The sequence below is a fragment of the Papio anubis genome, chromosome 1, assembly GCF_008728515.1.
Source record: "Papio anubis isolate 15944 chromosome 1, Panubis1.0, whole genome shotgun sequence".
Taxonomy (NCBI): Eukaryota; Metazoa; Chordata; class Mammalia; order Primates; family Cercopithecidae; genus Papio; species Papio anubis.
This window is the reverse complement of record NC_044976.1, coordinates 21,640,697-21,666,917: the sequence shown is the minus strand read 5'-3', so window position 1 is coordinate 21,666,917 and position 26,221 is coordinate 21,640,697. Positions and strand designations below refer to the sequence as shown.

The following is a 26,221-nucleotide window of genomic DNA, read 5'->3' as shown; positions in this document are numbered from 1 at the left end:
GATGACACAGAAGTGATGCCTATGCACTGTATTATAATGGTCCAAAGGAATGAATGTCTAATGGTGAAATGTAATCTGTATCTCCCAAGGCCTTAGCTCTAGCAGCTCTGCCCCCTTGGCTGAGTTGCCTTGGTAACCACGGCTGGCTCTGATAAACCATGGGAATGAAGAATGGGTCCTATTGATGAATCCTGACCCAGGAGGGGGGCATGCAGAAGGCCCTTCTAGGCAGGGCAGCTGGGCATGGCCTAGTGCTGCCATCTGTGGTCTTTTGCCTGCAGAGAACACAAACCAGGGAGCCAGAGCATGGTGTGTGTATGTGTGTGTGTGTGTGTGTGTGTGTGTGTCTGTGTGTCTGTGTGTGTGTGTGTTGGGATCAGGGTAGGGTAGGGGACACAAAGGGCAGTGCCAGCAGCTGGAATTTAGGCCTTGTCTAGGGCCAGCCAGGGTAGGCTGCCCGAAGGACTCCAGTGGGCTTTCCAAGCTCAGACGTGTCTCTTAAACTCAGACGTGTTTCAGCCACCTTTGCCCAGTGCCTGCCAGGCTCTTGCATGGATCCATTGACTCTTAGCTTTGAATGAAATCTAAATAGCTGTCCATTCTAATCCAAAATCCAGTGTCTGAATCACTCTCTAGCACCTAAAGTATTTGAATACTTCAAGTGACAGGGAGCTCACTCCCTTCAGGGGTGGCCTCTTCTTCCTTAGGAATGTCCCCTGTTTGAGCTGAAATCTGTTTCTGTCTCCCTAACTTCCACCTCTCAGTCCTGGGAATCCTCTCTGAGGCCAGCCTGAACAAATTCGTTTTCTTTTCAGTAGGATATCCTTTAGAGTGTTTGTATTCGGGGCCTCACCATTGCTGTCAACCTTGTTTTCCTTGGACAGATCTCCCTCTGTGCCCCACCTTCTCCCTCTCCTAAGACTGAGGGAATAGTGAGGGAATATGGCATAGTAGTGGAATTGGGATTTAGGTTTGAAGGCAGATCCAGTCCCAGGATCAAAGAAGCTGTGCCCCCTAACCTTTGTGGGGCAGCTTGGAGATGGGGAAAGAACATTGGCCCTGGATTTGGCTAGTCCTGGGTTTAAATTATAACTCTGGGCCAGGTGCAGTGGCTCACACCTATAATCCCAGCATTTTGGGAGGCCAAGGCAGGTGGAACACCTGAGGTCAGGAGTTGGAGATCAGCCTCGCCAAGATGGTGAAACCCTGTCTCTACTAAAAATACAAAAATTAGCTGGGCATGGTGGCACATGCCTGTAATCCCAGCTACTCAGAAGGCTGAGGCAGGAGGCTTGCTTGAACCCAGGAGGCAGAGGTGGCAGTGAGCTGAGATCATGTGTCTGCACTCTAGCCTGGGTGACAGAGTAAGACTCTGTCTCAAAAAAAAAAAAAAAAAGGAAAAAGAAAAAAGAAAAAGTTACAGCTCTGCCACTGTTCATCACTATGTGACTTGGACATGTTCCTCCCCCTGACAGCTTCATCTTTAAAATGGGAATGGCAATGCCTTCCTCAAAGAGTGGCCAGGATAGTGACAAGTAATGAGGCTGCACAGAGCAGGCACTTGGGACATACTGCTTGCACTCTCCCTGCCTGGCGGTGGAGGTCTGCTGTGGTCCCTCTCCACCTGTGGTTCTTCACGGCTTGCTGATGAGGATCAACATGGAGTTGGGAGTGTGGGGAGATATCTTTAATTAATTCAATGAAACTTGAGAAATTCCTAAACCAAATTCAATTTAATTTTGAAGTAGATGACATTTTTAGTTATCAAATAGTAGACAGTATTCTAACCACTTTACCTACAGAATTTACTTAATCTCCCCAACAACCTTATGTGGTAGGCAACATTATCATCTTCATTTTATGAATGGGGAAATTGAGGGACTGAGAAGTCACCTCAGGTACCTGGTGGAGCTGGAATTCAAATCCAGGTAGTTTGGGGACAGCCCCATACTTTTAGCAATGATGATGTACTGCATCTCTGAAGAGAATTAGAACAGTAAATGCCCAAACTTTAGCATGCATTAGAATCACCTGGAAGGCTTGTTAAACTGCAGATTGCTGGACCTCACCCACAGATTTTCTGATTCAGCTGGAGAATTTGCTTTTCTAACAAGTTCCTGGGTGATGCTGCTGCTGGTTGAGGGCCCCCACCTTGAGAATCGCTGACTATAGGGATTAAATGGGCCCACCTGAACCTAGAGGCTGATTTTTTTTTTTTTTTTTTTTTTTTTTTTTTTTAAGACAGGGTCTCATTCTGTCACTCAGGCTGGAGTGCAGTGGCATGATTATAGCTTTCTGCAACCTCGAATTCCTGGGCTCAAGGGATCCTCCCACCTTAGCCTCCCAAATAGCTAGGACTACAGGTGTGTGTCACAGCACTTGGCTAATTTTTTTCTTTTTTAATTTTTTGTAGATGGTCGGGTGCAGTGGCTCACGCCTGTAATCCCAGCACTTTGGGAGGCCAAGGCAGGAGGATCACTTGAGGTCAGGAGTTCGAGACTAGCCTGGCCAACATGGTGAAACCCTGTCTCTACTAAAAATATCAAAAATTAGCCGGGCACAGTGGCGGACGCATGTAATCCCAGCTACTTAGGAGGCTGAGGCAGGAGAATCGCTTGAACCTGGGAAGCGGAGGTTGCAGTGAGCCGAGATCACACCACTGCACTCCAACCTGGGCAAGAGAGAGAGACTCTGTCTCGAAAAAAAAAAAAAAATTTTTTTTTTTTGGTATAGATGGGGTCTCACTTTGTTACCGAGGCTGATCTTGAACTCCTGGGCTCAAGCGATCCTCTCACCTTGGCCTCCCAAAGTGCTGGGATGATAGGAGGGAGCCACCACACCCGGCTTTTCCTTAATCTCTCCAGTTTCATGGGGAATGAGGGCTGATCTCACACAGAGGCAGAAAACAAACCACAGTAAGAACCATGCTCATGTTTTCCAAATGCCTCAAGCCTTGCCACATGCTGCCATGTTTGTGATCTCATTAAGCCTCACAGTAATTCTGTGAGTTAAGCAGAGAATGGATTTTTTCCATCTGTAATCCCAGCACTTTGGGAGGCCGAGGCCGGCGGATCACGAGTTCAGGAGTTTGAGACCAGCCTGGCCAACATGGTGAAACCCCATCTCTATTAAAGATACAAAAAAGTAGCCGGGCATGGTGGCGGGAGGTGGAGGTTGCAGTGAGCCGAGATTGCACCATTGCACTCCAGCCTGGGTGACAGGGCGAGATTCCATCTCAAAAAAAAAAAAAAAAAAAAAAAAAAAAAGTTTTAAAGAGAGGAAGTTTAGAAAACTAACTGGGCTAATATCACCCAAGGAGATAATTTCGGAGAGGCTAGGGCTAGAATCTTAGCTACTGACTCATCACAGCATTCTGGAAACCTCTCTGCCTTTCCCCACAATATCTTTCCCCAGGCTACTATCAGAATTGTCTCCTTAAAACTAATTTTTTTTATTGGTCTGCAGATGAGTGGATTAAAAAAAACCCCTGCATTTCTTTAGCTTAAATCTTTGAGCCCCATTACACCACGGGATAGATGTTGTCAGTCATTTATACCCCAGTGTGAATGATTTTCAGATATTTTCTTGAGAAAGGAGTCATTAGAACTTTTCCCTTTTCATGCTCCCTTTGGGCACTTGTATGTTCTGAAGTCTGTGGGTCTCTTGAAGGAAGGGGCCATGTCTTATGTGTCCCCACCATCTGGCACCATGCCTGGCTGAAACAGTCACCAAGAAATGCTTGTTGAAATGAATGAATGAATGGAGGAACTATGTTCCTCTGCTTGCCTATTCTTCCCAGAGCAAGCCTTCCTGGCAGTCCTACCATTTATACCAAGTGTTCCCTCCCCTCTACCTCACAGTGCAGTCTCTTTAGTCTCTTTTCTGCCTGTCCAGGGGCCAGAGTTAAGCATCACAGCTTAAGGGAAGCCTTCCCCATTCCTTCAAAGCAGACATGGCTCTGTTTTCCCTGGACTCCCAGGAACCTTCCATCATAGCCCTCATCACATTGCATAAGTGTCTGCTTATAATGGCTTTTTCTTTTTTTCTTTTCTTTTCTTTTTTTTTTTTTTTTTTTGAGGCAGAATCTCGCTGTGTCACCCAGGCTGGAGTGCAGTGGTGCAATCTCAGCTCACTGCAAGCTCTGCCTCCTGGGTTCACACCATTCTCTTGCCTCAGCCTCCTCAGTAGCTGGGACTACAGGTGCCCGCCACCACACCTGGCTAATTGTTTGTATTTTTAGTAGAGACGGGGTTTCACCGTGTTAGTCAGGATGGTCTCGATCTCCTGACCTCGTGATCCACCCACCTCAGCCTCCCAAAGTGCTGGGATTACAGGCGTGAGCCACTCGCCTGGCCTGTAATGGCTTTTTCTTCCCTTCAACGATGATGTTCTTGAGAGCTGAGATTGTGTCTTTTTTTTTTTTTTTTGAGACGGAGTCTGGCACTGTCCCCCTGGCTGGGGTACAATGGCGCAATCTTGGCTCACTGCAGCCTCTGCCTCCCGGGTTCAAGCTATTCTCCTGCCTCTGCCTCCCGAGTAGCTGGGACTACAGGCACATGCCACCACGCCGGCTAATTTTTTTGTATTTTTAGTAGAGATGGGGTTTCACCATGTTAGCCAGGATGGTCTCGATCTCTTGACTTTGTGATCCACCAGCCTTGGCCTCCCAAAGTACTGGGATTACAGGCGTGAGCCACTGTGCCCGGCCGAGATTGTGTCTTTTTTACACAGGGTGTAGTGGGCACTCAATAACTAGTTGAATGACTAAACAGCCACGTGAACTTGGCAGCCAAGAGGATTAGGGACGGGAAGGGTATCTGGCTGGGAAGCCGTTTCCTGATAGATGTCTGTCTGACAAGGGCATCAAAAAAAAGTCTGTGGCTGGGTGCGGTGGCTCACACCTGTAATCCCAGCACTTTGGGAGGCCGAGGTGGGCGGATCACGAGGTCAGGAGATCCAGACCATCCTGGCTAACATGGTGAAGCCCAGTCTCTACTAAAAAATACAAAAAAGTAGCCAGGCATGGTGGCGGGCGCTTGTAGTCCCAGCTACCTCAGGAGGCTGAGGCAGGAGAATGGCGGAACCTGGAAGGCGGAGCTTGCAGTGAGCGGAGATGGCACCACTGCACTCCAGCCTGGGTGACACAGTAAGACTCCTTCTCAAAAAAATAAAAATAAAAATAAAAACAGTCTCTGAATGATTCGGGTGACTTGTCTCCCTGTACTGGTTAAAACTAGTTTCAGCTACAAGTGGCAGAATACCCAGTATAACAGTGGCTCAAATAAGAGATTTCTCTTTCATACTAAAGAAGTCTACGGATAAGTAGGCCGAGGCTGCTAGGGTAGTTTCTAATCACTCAGGATAAGGCTGATATCTTGTTGCTCTGCCATCCATTACAAATGGTTTCTACTTCATGGTCCAGGATTGCTGCCTGAGCTCTAGACATTGCAAGCACATTGTAGCCAGAAGAAAGGGGTGACAGAGGGTACCCTTGCATTCACCTTTTTTCTTTTGTTTCTTTTCTTGGGGGGCATTGTTTTGAGACAGGGTCTCACTCTGTTGCCCAGGCTGGAGTGCAGTGGCACGATCACAACTCACTGTAGCCTCAACTTCCTGGGGTCAAACAGTCCTCCCACCTCAGCCTCCTGAGTAGCTGGAACTACAGGCACATGCCCCCATGCCCGGTTTTTTATTTTTGCAGAAACAGAGTCTCACTATGTTGCCCAGGCTGGCCTCGAACTCCTAGGCTCAAGCAATCCTCCAGCCCCAACCTCCCAAAGTGCTGGGATTACAGCCGTGAGCCACCACACCCCAGCCCCTTTTTTTCTTAATTAAAAAAAAAAATTGACTTTATTTTTTAGAGCAGTTTTAGGTTCACAGCAAAATTGGGCAGGAAGTACATAGAGTTCCCATATACACACAGCCTCCCAGTCTGTCAGCAGCTCTTACCAGAGTGGTACATTTGTTTCAATCAATGACCATACATTGACACATCATCACCAAAAGTTCATAGTTTACATTAGGGTTCACTCTTAGTGTTGTACATTCTATAGGATTGGACAAGTGTATAAGTCCATGTATCCACCATTATAGCATCATACAGAAATATTTCCCTGCCCTAAAAAGCTTCTGTGCTTCACCTGTTCCTCATCCCTCCCCCAATCCCTGGCTACCACTGATCTTTTTACTGTCTCCATAGTTTTGCTTTTTTCAGAATATCGTATAGTTGAAATCATGTAGTAGCCTTTTCTTTTTTTATTTGAGACAGAGTCTCACTCTGTCACCCAGGCTGGAGTGCAGGGGTGCGATCTCGGCTCACTGCAACCTTCGCCTCCTGGGTTCAAGCAATTCTCCTGCATCAGCCTCCCGAGTAGCTGGGATTACAGGCACCCACCACCACACATGGCTAATTTTTTGTATTTTTAGTAGAGATGGGGGTTTCACCATCTTGGCCAGGCTGGTCTTGAATTCCTGACCTCGTGGATCCACCCACCTCAGCCTCCCAAAGTGCTGGGATTACAGGCGTGAGCCACCGCGCCCAGCCGTAGCAGCCTTTTCAAATTGGCTTCTTTCACTTAGTGATATGCATGTAACTTTCCTCTGCATCTTTTCATGGTTTGATAGCTCATTTCTTTTCAGTGCTGAATAATATTTCACTCTCTGGATGTGTGACAGTTTCTTTATCCATTCACCTACCCAAGGACATCTTGGTTGTTTCTAGATTTTGGTAATTATGAATAAAGCTGACATAAACATCCGTGTGCAGGTGTGCATACATTTTCACCTCATTGAGAAAATATGATGGAGTATGATTGCTGAATCATTTGGCAATGATTAGTTAAAAAACTGTCAAACTGTCTTCCAAAGTGGCTGTACCATTTTGCATTCTCACCAACAGAGTTTCTTTTGCTCCACATCTTTCCCAGTATTTGTGGGTTTTTTTGTTTGTTTTGTTTTTTTTGCATGTGTGTGTGTATGTGTTTAGATGGCCGGGCTGGAGTGCAGTGGCACCATCTCGGCTCACTGCAACCTCTGCCTCCCAGGTTCACGTGATTCTCCTGCCTTAGCCTCCCGGGTAGCTGGGACCACAAGGATGTACCACCATGCCTGGCTAATTTTTGTATTTTTAGTAGATACGGGGTTTCACCATCTTGGCCAGGCTAGTCTTGAACTCCTGACCTCAAGTGATCCATCCACCTCAGCCTCCCAAAGTGCTGGGATTACAGGTGTGAGCCACCGCGCCCGGCCTCCCTTGGCAGTATTTGGTGGTGTCAGTGTTTTGGATTTTGGCCATTCTAACAGGTGTGTAGTTCCTCCGTCCTTTTTTATTTTTTATTTTTTTAAAGCCACTTTATTGAGGTAGGATTGACATGTAAAAAGTTGTACATAGTCAGTGTATACAACTTGATGAGTTTGGGGGTTATCTCCCTTCTTTGTAAGATACCTTTTGGAAGTTAACAAATAAAATATTATATTCCATGGCCAGGACTTAGTCCCATGACCACAGTTAGCTGCCAGGTAGGAAATGTAGTCTTTATTCTAGGTGGCCAAGTGGCCATGTGAAAAGTCAGATTTCTTGTGGAGGAAGAAGAGAGAATGGACACGGAGCCACCCAGTGATCTCTGGCACATTACAGGGAAGGGAAATCTCAAACTTGCTTAAAGGAACTTCGTTGGGTGGGTTCAGGGGTATTTTATGGAATTTCACCAAAGACATGATGTGTGGAGGTTGCCTCTGAAGAGGCAGCATCTGGAAAGTTGCCAGAAACCAGCACCGTTCTTCCTCTTCTGCCTTGCTGAGGCAGTATGCGGCTCGTTCACTTCTTTCTACACATCTGCTCCATTCTTTTCTCTCTGCATGTGGCAGGAAGGACATCCCAGCTTTAGCATTTCAGTCAGTTAACTAGCTTTCCAGAGCCCAATTCCAAAGTCCTTGGAGAGAGACTCTGATTGGTCCAGCTTGGATCAGGTGGGAGAGAGAATCTGATTGGTTTAGCTTGAATCAGGTGTCTGTTGAGTCTGGGTAGAACAAACAAGGCTGCAGGGGTCCACCTCCAGAGGAAAGGAGGGCAGTTTTCAGAAAATGGGTGTCATGGGATGGGAAGACTCCTCAAAATATATCTACAGCAGAACATATTCCTCTCAGGTCCGTGTCCCAGGACTTTGCAAACCGTCATTCATTTAGGTAAACATTTATTGAGCACCTGCTGTGTGCTAGGCACATGGATCTGCCCTCTAGGGATTTTGGAAATCTCTTTGGAAATTGTTCATATCTTTTTTTTTTTTTTTTTTTGAGATGAAGTCTCACTCCCATTGTGCAGGCTGGAGTGCAGTGGTGCAATCTCAGCTCACTGCAACCTCCACCTCTTAGGGTTCAAGAGATTCTCCTTCCTCAGCCTCCCGAGTAGCTGGGATTACAGGTGTGCATCACTATGCCCGGCTAATTTTTGTATGTTAAGTAGAGACAGTGTTTCACCATGTTGGCCAGGCTGGTCTTGAACTCCTGACCTCAGGTGATCCACCACCTTAGCCTCCCAAAGTGCTAGGATTACAGGCGTGAGCCACACTGTGCTGGCCCAGTTCTTCATATATTTAACCTGGATTGTCTGTTAAAGCAAAATCATAGCTCTTTAAATTACTCATCTTTTAGCTTTCCAGGTTTCAAGATGGGGATCAAGGGATTTGGTAAACACATGCTTCTGTTTCCCCATCTGGATTCTGGGGAACCATAGAGATGGCCATGTTTTCTCCTCTTTTTTTTTTTTTTCTTTTTCTGTTGACCAGTTTAGAAAGAAATGTTCTCCCCTCCTTGTCTTTGTCCCTTTAATAAGAAACATTTTGGTTGTTTTTTGTTGTTTGCTTTGTTTTTTGAGACAGGGTCTCCCTCTGTCACCCATGCTGGAGTGCAGTGGCACAGTCAGGGCTCACTGCAGCTTTGACCTCCCCAGGCTCAGGTGATCCTCCCACCTCAGCCTCCCAAGTAGCTGGGACTATAGGCACATGCCACCACATGGAGATGGGGTTTTGCCAAGTTGTCCAGGCTGGTCTTGAAGTCCTTGGCTCAAGTGATCCTCCTGCTTTGGCCTCCCCAGGTGCTGGAATTACAGGTGCACACCACCACACCCAGCTAATTTATTTGTTTATTTTTTCTTTTCAGTAGAGACAAGGTCTCACTATATTGCCTAGGCTGGTCTTGAACTCCTGGTCTCAAGTGATCCTCTTGCCTCGGCCTCCCAAAGTGCTGGGATTATAGGCATGAGCCACCATGCCCAGCCTCATGTTTTAACCAACTCAAATATGTTGCCCTCTCCTTAATCTACCTGATTCTTTTGTTTTCTTTCTTCAGCCCTGGGATAGGCCTCCATGGGTCTCAAATATGGAAGTGTCTCAAGTTCACACCTGAGGAGGAAAATGTTAGGTTTCTAGCCCCTGTAGGAAAAGAACCCAGAACTTGGCAGACCTTTCTAGCATCAGCAGCAGCTGATGATAATGATCACCAGTGCTGTTCATTGAGGACATACTCCATGTCCAGCACCAAGCTAAATCCTGTATGTGCATCCTCTCATACATATAGCCCTCATACCAACCCCGAGAGGTAGGCATTGATTTCCCCATTTTACACATGGCTAATCAGGAAGCTCAGAAAGAATAGGCAACTTGTACCTGGGCACGGTGGCCCATGTCTGTAATTCCAGCACTTTGTGAGGCCAAGGCAGGTGGATCACTTGAGGTCAGGAGTTTGAGACCAGCCTGGCCAACACAATGAAACCCCGTCTCTACTAAAAATACAAAAAATTAGCCAGGTGGCGGGCGCCTGTAATCCCAGCTACTCAGGAGGCTGAGGCAGGAGAATTGCTTGAACCTGGGAGGCAGAGGTTGCAGTGAGCCAAGATTGTGCCACTGCACTCTAGCCTGAGCGACAAGAGCAAAACTTTGTCTCAAAAAAAAAAAAAGAATAGGCAACTTGTTCAAGGTCACATAGCCCCCGAGTAGTGGAGCTGAGCTTCAAAACTAGACCCCCCTTACTCCAGAGGCTTCCCACGTGCCACAGGCCTCTGAGAACACTCCACATTGCCTCTGAGGTCTGCCCCATGCATGTCCTCCTGTGGGTATCATTTTGCATCTTTGGCGGTACCATTTCGAATGTGTTTACTAACTCTTGTCATGTAACTCTGGAAATCAGACTCTGATCCCATTTTATTTTTGTCATTGGAAAGAACAGCTGGGCTGGGGTCAGGGTGGGGCTGTGGTACATGGATGGAGCACTGTTCTGTGCTCTGCGGCTTCCCCACCATGTGACTCTGGGTAAGGGCCTCCTCTCTCTTGGCTTCAGTTTTCTCATCTATGGGCCCTTTCCAGCTCTGACATTCTGTGCTTTCCAAGTTAACTGTGCATTTCACAAGGATTTCATGAGGTTGTCAACTTCCACCCCACACTGAAAGAGGGAGTGTGTCTGGGAAGTTGCCCATCTAGGCTGAGCCTGCCTGGGACATGTGAGACTTGGTTCTTGTCATCACATCTCTGGCCTTTCCCACATTCTGATGTTGTTCTGCAGTCTCTGGGCTTTGGGGTTATCTGGTGTTGTCTCTCCAGTTCTCCTCAGTGGGGCTGAAGTGTGCTCCCTCCACCCTCTGCCATCTCCCCAGATCCAGGTGACTGAATGCCTCCAACCCCTCTCTGCTCACCCATAGCATCCTGGCCTCTTCCTCCTTGTCCTGACATAACTGTTTATTGAGCCTGGGGTTTGGTGAACAAGTGTCCCCTGCTTTTATCTTAAGGGAAGATAGAGATGTCTGTGTTCTCCCCTGTGGCCTTTTGCTCAGCATTTTGTACATATTTACAAATCATTCATCTGCTCAGCAACTCCACAAGTCCCCTAGTATCATCCCCGTTTTGTAGACAAGGCACTTAAGGCTAAGAGAAGTTAACAGATTTGTCTAACGGACACGCCGGCTAGTGCCAGAGGCAAGATTCAAACCCAGGCCTGGCACACCCTGTCATGCCACATGACTTTGACTCACTACATTTACATTGCATTGGATTCAGGGAGAAAAGTCCGTGGTCTTCTTGGAGTGGTGTGACTGGTCTCTGGTTTCTGTGTGTTTTTTTGTTTGGTGGGGTAAATAGGAAGACCCTAGAGAGAAGTTCCAGAGGACAGCAAAACTCAATGTATTTGTTTGGGGTTGTGGGGGTTGGGAATCACAGAGACAGGGTTCCTGAAGGAAGCACCTTCTTCCAGCTCGGCATCCCTGAACGTCTATCCACATTTGCTTCTAGATCTTGGAAGGAGACCAAGCCATCCTGCAGAGAATAAAGAAGGCTGTGCGGGCAATCCACAGCTCCGGCCTTGGTAAGTGAGCCTGCTGGGTGCCCCGCCTGGTCAGGAAACTCCTCTCCCAGCCCTAGCCTGGAGCTAACTCCAAGCTCCCGTCCGTACCTCCACAGGCCATGTGGAGAATGAAGAGCAGTACCGAGAGGCCGTGGAATCCTTAGGCAACAGCCACCTGTCCCAGAACAGCCATGAGCTGTCCACAGGCTTCCTGAACTTGGCCGTGTTCACCCGCGAGGTTGCCGCACTCTTCAAGAACCTGGTGAGGCCCCTGTCTCTTCCTTGCCCAGCCCTCAGCCGGACTCAGGGTAAATCTCATGGTCTTAAGAACCTGACTGGGAAAGAGTCCGTTTCCTTCCTTCTCCCGATTTGCCCTTGACCTCTGATCAATGATCTGAGGTCCCTTTTCAGCCCTGACCCTTCTTTTGGATAATCCTCCTTTCTCTCTGGCTTCTTACCCAACTAACTCTTCTCTCTCTGTTCCCCTCCTTCTCTTCACCCAGGAGCAGAGGAGGGTCTTACAGCAGGGAAGAGCCCCATGCAAGGGAGAGTTCCCTGGAGGAGCTTTGGGATAAAGGAGAGAAAGGCTCGGGGGTCCTACCTTTATACCGCTACTGCTGCCGCCGCCACCGTCTCCTCCTCTCCTCAGTCCCTCTTTATCCTCTGCTTTCCCAGTCACATCTGCTTCGTACTCAAATCCCAGGACCTGTCCCTGCCCCACAAGCCTCTCAGCCCCTGCACATGGCCCAGTGGCCTCAGGTTGCTTCCTGATGGCCTCCTTGGTGACTGCCTCCTCTCTGGTCCTTCAAGTCCTCGCCTCAAGGCCACCCTGTGATAGCAGCTCTTCCCATGAGCAGGCACAGTTCTCACTACTTCACATGTTCACTCATTTAATCCAGGGTGCACAGCTCTGTGGGGCTTGTGTGACTGTTGTCTCCACCTTACAGGCTAGGAAACTAGGACCTCCAGGTTAAGCAGCTTGCCCGAGGTCACACAGTTTGGTCTGAACCCAGGTTGTCTGACTCCAGAGTCCAAGCATAAGCCTGGCTGCACTGCCTCCCAGGAAAGCCTCTTGTCTCCCTCCAGGCTATGGCACTGGACCAGCTCTTGTGGCTCCAGTCCTACCCAGCATCCTCCCTGGTTGGCAGGGGCCACATCACCCTTGAGAGGCAGTGTGCTCAGTGGTTAAGCACCCAACCTTGGACTTAGACTCCATCTTGGAATCCCCACTCTGCTGCTTACTAAGTCAAGTCACTCAGTCTGCCCAAGCCTCAGATCTCTCATCTGTGAAACTGGGATAATAATGCTACCAACTTCACAGGGCGGTAATGAGGATTAAGCAAGTTAGTGCCTACTTTATGGTAAGCACTCAGTAAATGTTGGCTAATATTATATTAATGGCAAAACAGCAATGACTTTTGCATCAACCTAATAAAATCTGTCATTGTTATAGCTCTTGGCATAGCTGTGCCTCGTACACTGTCCTGCATGTAAAAGCCTTTAACAATGTTTGAGGCTGGGTGCAACAGTTCACACCTTAATCCCAGCACTTTGGGAGCCTGAGATGTGCGGACTGCTTGAGCTCAGGAGCTCTAGACCAGCCTAGGCAATGTAGTGAGACCCTGTCTCTACAAAAAACTATGAAAATTGCTGGGTGAGGTGGCTCATGCCTGTAATCTCAGCACTTTGGGAGGCCGAGGCGGGCGGATCACTTGAGGTCAGACATTCGAGACCAGCCGGGCCAACATGGTGAAACACTGTCTCTACTAAAAAATACAAAAATTAGCTGGGCATGGTAGCAGGTACCTGTAATCCCAGCTACTCAGGAGGCTGAGGCAGGAGAATCACTTGAACCCGGGAGGTGGAGGTGGCAGTGAGTTGAGATCACACCACTGCACTCCAGCCTGGGTGACAGAGTGAGACTCCATCTCAAAAAAAAAAAAAAAAAAAAATTAGCCAGGTGTGGTGACATACGCCTGTGGTCCCAGCTACCTGGGAGGCTGAAGTAGGAAGATCAGTTGAGCCTGGGGGAAGTTGAGGCTGTAGTGAGTGTGATCACACCACTGCGCTCCAGCCTGGGGGACAGAGTGAGACCCTGTCTCAAAAAAAAAAAAAAAAAATAGTATATGAGTTCAATTGAATTAGTGTCCTCCTTTGTCTTCACCTCTTCTCTCCCTGTTTCAGTCAAACTAGTGTTTCCTGGGGGTCTGCTGTCTGGTGGGCATTGTACCAGGGGTTGGTGATGCAGGAAAGTGTCAGACTGCCTCAGAGAGCCACAGTCTAGTGGGGGAGAGAAGAACTAAGGTGTGGACTAGTATCAAGAAATACCAGCAGCATGGTACAAACTCAAGGACCCAGCAGCTGGTTACAGAGGCCTAGTGTTGCCATGGTTCAGAAAAGGGGAGATCAGGCAGGAGGAGTAGCCAGGAGAGGCTTCCTGGAGGAGAAGTCGAGCCCCAAGCTGTATCTTGGAAGCTGGTTGAAATATTAAGCCTCTTTAGGTTGTGAAATTACAGAAACCCAACTCAAACTAGGTTACATTTTAAAAAGGGAATTCATTAGCCCCTGTAATGGGGAGTCTAGGGGTACAGCTGGCTTTCCTTTTAAGATAGTTTCTCTGTCTCTGCTCAGTGGGCAGGATAGCCCAGCAGGCCCGGATGCCCATCTTACCAGAATAAAGACGGTCTTTCTCCCATGACTTAGGCAGAAAAATCCCAGAGAGGATTGTGATTGGCTGGCTTGGGTTGTGTGCCTGTTCCCTATCCAGTCCCTCTGTCCTGGGGCTGGGGTGCCCTGCTCAGATCTGACTTCTGCGTTTACCCCATCTGACCACAGAGGAGGAGTTTCCCACAGGAAAGGGGGTTCTATGACCATTAGTAAGGGAGGCTCTGAAGCGTTAGCCAGCCCAGAACAACAGATGTGCTCTACTGGTCAACTCGAGAGAGTCAGAGAGGAGAAGGGAGGCTGCTTCTGGAGAGGAACAGGGGAGAGACTGACCATGGGATGCTGCTGGAGCAGTGCAGCAATGAGGCTGGAGCCATCAGGGGAGGGGCTCACTCCGACATACCTCGGCCTCCCCTCCTGCCCCCTTTCACACAGGAAGCCTGGTGGGCAGCAGGTCAGCCATCCTAAGCTGACCCCAGAGCCGGGTCCTCTAGTCCTCCCCAGGCTCAGCATTCCTGCCATCACGGCCCTCCTCACTTGGCTGTCATCTCTTTGATGACATCTCTTCCTCTCCCCTGCTTCCCTTCCCTGCTGCTCTCTTTGCCAAGTGATGCTTCACCATACCCCGAATCCCTAGGGGCTGGATGCCGGTCACCTGAGGTAGGAATGGGCGTCTGTTTTTTCCAGATTCAGAACCTGAACAACATTGTCTCTTTCCCCCTGGACAGTCTGATGAAGGGACAGCTGAGGGACGGTCGACAGGTGAGTCTCCATGCTGGGAGTGGTGTTGGGACAGAGTGAAAGAGGGGTGGGCAGGAGACTGTCGGGGGGGCAGGGCTGGACTGAGGGTGGAGGCCAAGTGAAGGGGCTGTCTTAGCGGGAGTGCTGAGCCTGGGGAGATCTGGAGGACCTGGCTTGGGTCAGCCTAGGATGGCTGACCTGCTGTCTGCCAGGCCCCTTGTGTGAAACGTGTCTTGTAAATCTTACAACCATACTATGAGGTAGGCTTTGTGGGTACGCTCATCCCCATTTTGCAGTTGAAATTCGAGGCCTAGGGAGTTAGGTAACCTGCTGATGGTTTACATAGCTAGGAAGCAGAGAGCTCATGTGGGAATCTAGGGATCCTGAATCCCATACTCGAGCTGTTCTCTCTGTGCCTGGCAGCCCTTGGCTGGATGCAGAGTGGAGCTCAAAGAAGGTGACAGAATAATCTCCCTGGGCAATCTGCCCCAGACAGCCCAGGGGAGGAGCCATGCTCCCCCAAGAGGGTTCCCTCCCTGCCCTAGGCTGCCAGCCTGGCACCAGTCTGCTAACCACACAAACCAGACAGGCAGCTTTTTCACCTTGGGAGTCTCAGGGTTATTCAGAAGGGTGTGAGCAGCCTGGCTAGATGAGGCTTAGGCAAGCTAGGTGGGGAGTAGCCAGGTCTCCCTGGCTTGCTGTATGGCCTTGGGTAGACTTCTCAACCTTTCTGCACATGTTCCTTGACCTGTACCCTTGCTCTAAGAGGATGATCTAGCACCAGGCAGGAGAAAATACTGGGATAAAGTTAGGCGGGGGGGGGGGCGGTTTGGCCTTCATCCTCCCATCCTCATGGTCATGACTGATCTCTCTTCTGAGCAAGAGGACTCAGGGTAGAGCCCAAAGATCTCTCCATACCTCAAGCCAGGGCCCACCAAACCTGACTGATTCTTGGCATCTCTGGGGAGGAGAAGGTCTGCTGGGAGGAGGGCCTCAGCCCTGAGAAATGGGGTCAGCTGAGCCTGTTTGGTGGGGGCAGGTTTGCAGCAGGACTGTGGGGGCAGGGGCTGGTTAGAGATGGCTCTGAGCTGCTCAGGGGAGCACACTAGCATGTCCCCCTACAGGCAGTAGAGCATACTGTTTATTCCAGTGCTCCAGCTTCCCTTTGGGCAAATTGTCCTTTTTTAACCCACAGGATTCCAAAAAGCAGCTGGAGAAGGCATGGAAGGACTATGAAACCAAAATGTAAGTGGCCACAGCCAGGGTGGTTTGTCCAGGACAGTAGCGCTTACACTGCAGCAGGGGGCTGGATAGGGAAGAACCTAAATGCTGCTGAGCCATGTCATCCAGAAGTGGGTGGCATCTGGCTCTGTAGAGGCCTTTACAGGGGATTGTTTATACCCAGACCTGACTGGATTCTGGGGACTGGGCCACAAGATCACCAAAGGAGCTATTGTGAAGGGACCTCAGGATGCTGCTCTCAGAGTCCCATCTGCTCAGTGGTGCCAGACATGGGCAGGGATGGAGAGGAGCTAGCACTGACTGAACACCTCTGCGTGCTGGCCATTTAATCCTCACAGTCACCCAGTCATGTGAGAGAGAGGTATTAGTATCACAGTTACCACAGTAGGACTCAGAGAGGTTAAGTCACTTGCCCAAGGCGCCACAGCTTGGCAGAGGCAGAACTGGGGTTTATACCCCTTGTTCCTCGTTCTTCAATGCCAGGTGGTATATCTAGAGGAGCAAATGAAGTTGATGTCACACTCAGGCTTCCTGTGTCCTATGCACACCACACGATACTCCAGATCTCTCACCAGCTACTGGGACATCATAGGGAAAGAAGGAGCCTCAGGCAACCAGTGGCCAGTTCCTCCTGGGCAGAGACTCCTTGGGCTCTGTCTTCTGAGGAGTCTGTCCAGATCCCAGCCCTCACCCTCTGCCCAGCCAGGCCCATACTGTGGAGCATTGTTTGTGCTTTTTTGTAAAATTTTGTTTTCTCTTGCATTTTGCCAAAGCAATTTATGCTTATTATGAATAATTCAGAAGATGTGGAGAAGTAAAAGAAGAAAAAAAATTAATTATCCTTAGCAGAGGATTAGGGTCATGGCAGGGGGATAATACTCTCTGTTGTTTGAATTTTTTTTTTTTACAAGGTCTGGGTAACATTGCAATTTTCATGATTAAAAAAAAAAGTCGGATGGGGAGAAACTACCCAAAAATAGGAGGAAAATTCTTAATTTTCTTTTTTTTTTTTGAGATGGAGTTTCGCCTCTATCGCCTAGGCTGGAGTGCAGTGGCCAGGATCTCAGCTCACTACAAGCTCTGCCCTGGTCACCATTCTCCCGGCTCCTCAGTTTCCCGAGTAGCTGGACTATGGTGCCACCACCACCTCTGCTCCAGCTAGTTTTTTTTTGTAATTTTAGTAGAGGACGGGGTTTCTGCACTTGAGCATGAACCTAGATGGTCTCACCCCTGACTACTTGATCCGGGCCTTGGCCTCGGCCTCCCAAAGTGCTGGGATTATAGCTTGAGTTTCACTTTTGCTTCAGCCAAAATTCTTAATTTTCAAGCCTAAAGTATTAACATTTTAACATTTCTTTTTCTTTTTCTTTTTCTTTTTTTTTTTTTTTTTTTGAGACAGAGTCTTACTCTGTCGCCCAGGCTGGAGTGCAGTGGCCGGATCTCAGCTCACTGCAAGCTCCGCCTCCATTCTCCTGCCTCAGCCTCCCAAGTAGCTGGGACTACAGACGCCCGCCACCTCGCCTGGCTAGTTTTTTGTATTTTTTAATAGAGACGGTTTCACCGTGTTAGCCAGGATGGTCTCGATCTCCTGACCTTGTGATCCACCCGTCTCGGCCTCCCAAAGTGCTGGGATTACAGGCTTGAGCCACCGCGCCTGGCCAACATTTTACCATTTATTTTTCTATGTACAAAGAAATGTTTTTATAAAAATGAGATCATAACAATGTACTATTTTGTAATCTCCTTTTTTCATTCAAAAATATATTGTAACCATCTTCGTACACCATTACATATTCTTCCACAACATCAAACAGTTGTGCCAAAACATGCATAAGCCATCATGTGGTTAATCTGTTCCTGTCACTGGAGAAGCATCCTTGGATTTAAATGTTTGCCCCTACTCATAATTATTTCTGCAGGATCAATTTCAAGAAGTAGATCCTGGAGCTTTTTATTGTTCCCTCAGCTCCCAGAGCCATGGCACTGTTCCAGGTCTGAAGGAAGGCCACATCTTGTCCCTACACAAGCATCTCCATCCCCAGCTGTGGGCATAGATCCTGTGATGAAGGGTGTAGGCACTGTGTGGCCATCCCTGTGGGGCCCCATCCCTGCCTGTGACGGGGCACGGCCATCTGCTGTCACTGGAGGTCCAGGGATGGGTCTTTATGATTTGCTGTGGGGCCACATGGCCCTCTTCTTCCTGAGTTACCTTTACTAAGCCCTTAGACTTTCGGGGATCGTCTACCAAATGGAAATAATAAGCTCTACTCTGCTGACCTTCCCGAAGCAGGTCTGCTTTTCCTAGGTTTCTATATTGAACCTTCCTGTAGGATTTCATTTACAGGCCAGGCTCCATTTAGTTGATGGGAAAGGGGGCTTGGCTGAGGTTATTCGGTGAATTATAGACAGGACCTGGACTAGAACCCAGGCCTTCTGAGTCTAGTGCTATTTCTGCCACGTGACCTCCTGGCTCCCACCATGGAGCCACATAGTTTGAGCTAATGTCTTGGCACGGGTGACTGTACATTCCTTTTCCATACGGGCTCCAGGTGTAGCCAGATATGCGTGAGCCATAAGTTGCTATGTAATTCCATCACATTCTTGCCAAACAAGTCTGAGCAGCAGCTGGAAGGGCCCAGGGCCCTGATAGCATCTGTCAAATACCACTGGGAGCGTCACCTCTGGCTGTTCATATAGGAAGAGGATTCCATCTCCACGTGGGGCTGCTGAGAAAGGCATCCCAGGCCCTGTGCAGAGGCCAAGTTTATCTAGGCGGTTCCATGTACAGGTCTGTTTCCTCATCTATAAAATAGGGACAGTAATACTTTGCAGGGTGATGAATGTGGCGATGAATAAGCATAGTGCATATAAAGCACTCAGCACTTCAGTTCAGCAAGTATTTATTGACCACCTCTGAGCCAGAACTAGGACCAGAATAACACAGGAAGAGACTGAGAGGCAGAAGCCCATACATCTGCTGATAGCATTTCCCTTGGCCAGCTTTTAATCTTGTGCAAGCCATTTTCCTTCTCTGGATCTCAGTTTCATCATCTGTAAAATGGTCCCTGTTCTGAGAGAGACTGTTATCTCTCAGAAAAGAAACAGTGTGACTGTCAGCAGCTTGCAGGAATGAGGCAGGGAAGGAGGAATGGAACAAACCTGAGTCACAGTGTTGGTTGCCAGGGCTGCCCCTAAGGCTCAGGCACCAGCCAGTCCTGGGTTCAACTCCTGGCCCCACCACTTAACAGCTGTTTGACTTGGACAAGTGACTTATCTCACCACAGGTTCCTCTTCTATAAAATGGGATAATGATTCTGCCTTATGGGGCCATCATTTTAGCATGTGAAGGGCCTAGCAGAGTGCCTGGGCCTAAAAATTATAATTAGGAGCCTGTAATCCTAGCACTTTGGGAGGCCAAGACAGGAGGATCACTTGGGCTCAGGAGTTCGAAACCAGCCTGGGCAACATAGTGAGACCTTGCCTCTATTTAAAAAATTAGTAATAATAATACCTATATAACAAATGTAAATAATACATATATATATATATAATTAGAAGCCACATGTGGTGGCTAATGCCTGTAATCTCAGCTACTTGGGAGGCTGAGGCAGGAGGATTGCTTGAGGCCAGGAAATTTGAGACCAGCTTGGGAGACAGAGCTAGACCTTGTCTCTAAAAAAGAATAATAATAATTAGTAATAATAGCAGCTTCTACTTATTTAGAGTTTACTTTGTGCCAGGCACTGGAGTAAGGTCTTTGCATCTATTACCAGATTTATTCTCCCTGGCAGGGAAAGCTGCTATTGTTATTCCCAATTTATAGGTAAGTAGTGAGGAATCCCAGCCCACAATCCCTGCCTTAGTGGATGCCCCCTGGTTTGAAAGGCAAGAAGAGAGGCAGCTCAATAAATAATTAAAATACAAAGTGGTAATGCCATAATGATAGTATTAGCACAGAGATGGCAAAAAAAAGTATTTTTTTTGAATGGAGGGAAGGGTAGTCAGAAAAGGCATCACGGGTGACATGGCACCTAAGCGTGGCTCAAGGTTTCAAGGTTGGTGGGTGTGTGATTTGTTTTAAATACTTTCCTGCCTGTACCAGGAGTACCTGTACCCATCCCATGAATAACACTGGACTGTTGCTGTAGTTTCCTTCTGCAATGATCTCAGTCTTAGTAACTAGCATTTAAGTACTTTCACCTACTATTTCATTTCATTCCTTCTGTTGCAACTCCACTCATAAGAAAGAAAAATGTTTCTAACATTTGAAATGTTTTAAAAATGTTGGCTATCCTTTGAGGATAGGGAAGGAATGGGACTTGTTATTTTATAGGGGAAGAAAAGCACTCCCCAGTTATTAGGTCATCTCAGAATGACTATGTCAGACTTTGTAGGGAAAATCTCTATGAATTATCTTAGCTGAGGCTGAGGGACAGAACTTTGATAACTGACAAAGCCATTTTGTCAAAGCTATGTACATTTTGTCAAAGCTGAAGTACATTGACAAAGTTGTGTACTTCACAGCTTATCTACACCGAGTTAAGTAGCACCATCTTTTCATCTCTACTAGCATTCAAAAAATAAAAGAAAGAAGAAAGTACCATATGCTGAAAAAAATTATATAAAAGGGATCATCAGTATTTACCACTCTAGCATCATTGCCATCATTAGAAACATCATAATCCTACCATTCATTGAGGGCTTGCCATAGGCCAGGAACTGTGCTGTTTCCTATGCATTATATTATCCAAGGACTAGGTGTCATTACAGTGGTTCCCCCTTATCCTTGGGGGATATGTTCTGAGACCCCCAGTGGATGCTTGAAACTGAAGATGATACTGAACCTTATATTAAGTTGGTGCAAAAGTAATTCCGGCAGTGTATAGACCAGGTGTCCTCAACCCCTGGGCCATGGACTGGTACTGGTCCAAGGCCTGTTAGGAACCTGGACTGAATAGCAGGAGGTGAGCATTGGCAGGTGAGCGAGCATTACCGCCTGAGCTCCGCCTCTTGTCAGATCAGCATGGCATTAGATTTTCATAGGAGCACGAACCCTATTGTGAGCTTCACATGCCAGGGATCTAGGTTGAATGCTCCTTATGAGAATCTAAGCCTGATGATCTGAGCTGGAACAGTTTTATCCCAAAACCACCCTCCCCCACCCTGCCATCTGTGGAAATATTGTCTTCCATGAAACCAGCTCCTGGTGCCAAAATGTTGGGGACTGCTGGATAGACAGTGTAAATACACTGGACAAAAGGATGATTCATGTTCCAGGCAGGATGGAGCAGAAGGATGCAGGATTTCACATGCTACTCATAAAGATGCATAATTTAAAACTTACGAATTGGGCCAGGCATGGTGGCTCATGCCTGTAATTCCAGCACTTTGGGAGGCCAAGGCAGGCAGATCACCTGAGGTCAGGAGTTCGAGACCAGCCTGAAACACATGGCGAAACCCTGGCTCTACTAAAAATACAAAAATTAGCTGGGTATGGTGGTGGGTGCCTGTAATCCCAGCTACTTGGGAGGCTGAGGCAGGAGAATTGCTTGAACTTGGGAGGTGGAGGTTTCAGTGAGCTGAGATCGTGCCATGGCACTCCAGCCTGGGTGATAAGCAAAACTCCATCTCAAACAAAACCAAAAGACAAAAAAAGTACGAATTGTTTATTTCTGGAATTTTCCATTTAATATTTTTGGACAGGGATTGACCATGAATAACTGAAACCACAGAAAGCAAAACTACAGAGAAGGGAGGACTACAGTATTATTCTCATTTTCCAAATGGGGAAACCATTGCAGAAAGTTTTATAAAGGTTAAGTAAGTGAAGGAGCTGCCATTCAAATCCAGAATCTCCATTTCTAACCACTGTACTATATTGTGGTTTGCTTTTTGTCCATTTACTCTGGAGCAGATATCTTTCCATGTCAGTATAGTCATCCCTCAGTATCCATGGGGGATTGGTTCCAGGACCCCCGCAGATACCAAAATCTGAGGATGCTAAAGCCCCTTAGTCAGCCGCCTATATCCTCAGGCTTTACACCCACAGATATGGAGGGCTGACTGCATGTACAGATATTCCTTTTTTTTTTTCTTGAGACACGGTCTACTCTGTTGCCCAAGCTGGGATGCAGTGGTTACAGATCAGAATCTCCATTTTCCAGATAAGGAGGCTCAGAGGCTCAGAGAGGGGAAGACAACTAGTAGCAGCAGAACTTGTATTAATCGCACTCTGTCTTTGTCTTCTCTGCTCAGGGCTGTCCCCGCTTGACAGCAGAACTATTAAGCAAGCCCTCTCCTTTACATGGGATTCGGAGTCACATGCACCCAGCCTGAGATGTGGAAATGCTCTCCTGGCTGCGAGTGGGTAGTCTGCTGGGCATGAGATTTCCAGGAAACCATTTACACACAGATCCACCCATCCCCAAAGACGGAAAACAGCCAGCCTCTGAGAGGGAAGGCCCCCGTTACTCTTAGCTACAAGGATGGGAAGCGCTTTCTGTCTCCACTTAAAAAAAGAGCACGGTGGGGCGTGGTGGCTCATGCCTGTAATTTCAGCACTTTGGGAGGCTGAAGTGGATGGATCACTTGAGGCCCGAGTTCAAAGACTAGCCTAGCCAACATGGTGAAACCCCGTCTCTACTAAAAATGCAAAAGTTAACTGGGCATCGGCCAGGCACGGTGGCTCACACCTGTAATCCCAGCACTTTGGGAGACTGAGGTGGGTGGATCACCTGAGGTCAGGAGATCAAGATCATCCTGGCTAACACGGTGAAACCCCATCTCTACTAAAAATACAAACAACTAGCCAGGCATGGTAACACCCACCTGTAGTCCCAGCTACTTGGGAGGCTGAGACAGGATAATCGCTTGAACCCGGGAGGCAGAGGTTGCAGTGAGCCAAGATCGCACCACTGCACTCCAGCCTGGGCAACAGAGTGAGACTCCGTCTAAAAAAAAAAAATGGGTGGGCGTGGTGGTAGGCACCTGTAATCCCAGCTATTCAGGCGGCTGAGGCACGAGAATCGCTTGAACCTGGGAGGTGGAGGTTGCAGTGAGCTGAGATCGCGCCACTGCACTCCAGCCTGGGCTCAGAAGAATGAAAGCACTTTGAAATAACTCAGAAACAGAAAGTCAAACACTGCATGTTCTCCCTTATAAGTGGGGGGTAAGCAATGGGTACATGTGGACAGACAGAGCAGAATAGTAGACATTGGAGACTTCAAAAGGTGGGAGGGTAGGTGAGGGATGAAAAATTACCTATTGGGTACCATGTACACTATTTGGGTGATGGGTACTCTAAAAGCCCAGGCTTCACCACTGCACAATATATCCATGAAACAAAACTGCACTTGTACCCGCTGAATTTAATACAAATAAAAAAGATTGAAGGCACCTGTGCTGTTAAATCCCTTCCAGGAAAATCAGAACTGTTTGCCCCAAATCTCACTTGGCCCTTGTTTGAGCCCTTCATCCCCCTGCATAAAAACCTTCAAATCCTTCCCATTACTCTTGGGATAAAGACCAAGAATATATTAACATGGTGTGAATTAGACCCTGCATGGTCTGGCACCTCTTCACCTCAGTGGGCACCAACCCTCTCCATCTTGGCACTGTTGCTCCTGCCTTGGGACCGTCATATGGTCCAGCTCTCTTGCCCAGCAGTAGCTTCCTCCAAGCTTCTCAGGCTTCAGATCCCAGCTCAGACATCAACGAAGCAGCCCCAACGAAGTTGGATCCCCATTTTCTCTCCCATAGTTCTCTGTGTGGCTGTGATTTGATTCATGTCTTTCTCCCCCATCACTCTGTGGATTCCCTAAGCTGTCTTGTTCATTGTACCCAGCCCCACCACACAGCTGGCACAGGAGGGCCTCCTGCACCATGTGGCCCCTTTGCTCATGCATCCCTGGCAGAAGAGGATGTAGGGGCTGCTGAGAGTTGTTCAGGCTTCTCTTTCCTTGGGGTCTAGGGCCAAGCTGGAGAAGGAGCGCGATCGGGCTAGGGTGACAGGAGGGATCCCTGGGGAGGTGGCCCAGGACACGCAGAGAGAGCGGCGCATCTTCCAGCTGCACATGTGTGAGGTAAGGGGTGCTCTGGATGAGGGAGGGGGGCGTGGGATGTGTCTTCCTGTCTGCCTCTCCAGGGGACCAGTCACAGGCTCAGCTCAGGTCCTGGCCACATGGCCCTGTGGGATGTCACCAAGGCCCAGTCGCAGCCAGGAGGATTAGCCTGGGATGGGGACTGCAGCCTCTCGTTCCCAGGATTCTGCTTCAGCTCACATGACACATCTCGCCCTGCCCTCCTCCTAGTATCTGCTCAAAGCTGGGGAGAGCCAGATGAAGCAAGGTCCCGACTTCCTTCAGAGCCTCATCAAGTTCTTCCACGCCCAGCACAAGTAGGTATCTCCCCACGTCCCTGCCACTAACCCTTCCAGTGTCACAGAACAAGGCCCCTCTCAGGGTGTGGAAGACTGGCAAGTCTCTTTGGAGGCCTGCATCTTGTTGGCAGAACTTTCATAGCTCCTCCTCATTGAGTGCTCACTGAATGTCAGGCACGAGTACTTTACAAACATCAATTCACTCAATCCCCCAACACTTCTGGGAGCAGGTACTATATTATCCCCATTTCATAGATGAGAAAACTGAGGCTCATTTTCCAAGATTACACTGCTAGTAAGTGGGATTTTAATCTAGTCAAGAGAGACTTGTCTATGGAGTGTCTGTTCTTGACCATCAGACTACAATGCCCTGAGGTGCCCTGTGATCCTTACAGCAGCTTCTCCCACACTTCTGGCTTCATCTCTCATTTCCATCTTTATCTGGACCCTTGTTTGGCCTCTGACACCTCTTAGCTTTTTCCAAGATGGCTGGAAGGCTGCCCAGAGCCTGTTCCCCTTCATCGAGAAGCTGGCGGCCTCAGTACATGCAGTAAGTTGGGTCTCACCCTTGGGCACGTGATCAAGCCCCCTGTCCTTCCAGGAAAGTCTGTGGGTGTGGAAGAGCTGGCTCCTGCCCACAGAGTGAGGCTACTGCTCTGCTCTTCTGGTTCTGGGCTCTGTACTGACACATTTGTTGGCTGGTGATGGGGTCCCTTCCTCTGTCCCACAGCTCCATCAAGCCCAGGAGGAGGAGCTACAGAAGCTGACCCAGCTCCGGGACTCCCTCCGAGGGACACTGCAGCTTGAGAGCAGAGAGGTCAGCCCCTGAACCATCCCAAAAGGAATGCCTTCCCCCAAAGCCCACCATGGAGGGAGGGAGAGAAGGAAGATCCACAGGGTCCCCTGGAAAAGTCTCCCTGAGTGAGACCCCGCAGAATGGGGCTCTTTCCACTGAGATGCCCTGAGGTCTCCTTTGCATGTCCGAGGGACAGGAACACCTGAGCCGGAAGAATTCAGGATGTGGCTACAGCATCCACCAACACCAAGGCAACAAACAGTTTGGGACGGAGAAAGTGGGCTTTCTATACAAGAAAAGCGACGGGTAAGTGATTCAGAGCTTACATAATTTGCCCAGTGTCACACTGCAAGTAAATGACAGGGTTGGGGAAGCTGCCCAGAGGAACTGTTCTGATCATTTATGTAGACACAGAGGGTTACAATGCAAACTCCTCAAATCCTGGGTTGTCCAGGATACCTGGGCACGTGAACTTCTGCTAAAGGTGATTGGTTGTTTTAAGTTAAAGAAGAATAGCAGTAGCTAACACTTATTGAACACTTACTATGCCCTCATTCTTTTTTTTTTTTTTTTTTTTTGAGACGGAGTCTCCCTCTGTCACCCAGGCTGGAGTGCAGTGGCACGATCTCGGCTCACTGCGACCTCTGCCTCCCGGGTTCAAGCGATTCTCCTGCCTCAGCCTCCTGAGTAGCTGGGACTACAGGCGCCCACCACCACACCCAGCTATTTTTTTATATTTTTAGTAGAGACAGGGTTTCACCATGTTAGCCAGGATGGTCTCGATCTGCTGACCTCTTGATCTGCCTGCCTCAGCCTCCCAAAGTGTTGGGATTACTGGCGTGAGCCATTGTGCCCAGCCTATGACCTCATTCTTAACGTCTACAATATACTGAATATGCCTAGAAATGAAACTATTGGCTGTGCCTTGCTCCCTAGTGTAAAAAAAAAAAAAAAAAAAAAAATCAGTCTGTGGGCCAGGCACGGTGGCTCACACCTGTAATCCCAGCACTTTGGGAGGCCAAGACAGGTGGATCACTTGAGGTCAGGAGTTCAAGACCAGCCTGCCCAACATA

At 48.4% G+C, this 26,221-nt stretch overlaps 1 protein-coding gene across 2 annotated transcripts in view; it reads left to right on the top strand.

Annotated features, from left to right (window-relative positions):
• ASAP3 (ArfGAP with SH3 domain, ankyrin repeat and PH domain 3) overlaps positions 1-26,221 on the top strand; it is a 56,240-nt gene that overhangs the window by 18,554 nt on the left and 11,465 nt on the right. For both annotated transcript variants that reach the window (XM_031665314.1, XM_031665313.1), the window contains exons 2-10: positions 11,277-11,349; positions 11,445-11,590; positions 14,680-14,754; positions 15,929-15,978; positions 23,945-24,056; positions 24,285-24,370; positions 24,827-24,902; positions 25,083-25,169; positions 25,345-25,454. In XM_031665314.1, the coding sequence (XP_031521174.1) occupies positions 11,277-11,349; positions 11,445-11,590; positions 14,680-14,754; positions 15,929-15,978; positions 23,945-24,056; positions 24,285-24,370; positions 24,827-24,902; positions 25,083-25,169; positions 25,345-25,454 (815 nt within the window). The remainder of the gene's footprint in view (positions 1-11,276; positions 11,350-11,444; positions 11,591-14,679; positions 14,755-15,928; positions 15,979-23,944; positions 24,057-24,284; positions 24,371-24,826; positions 24,903-25,082; positions 25,170-25,344; positions 25,455-26,221) is intronic.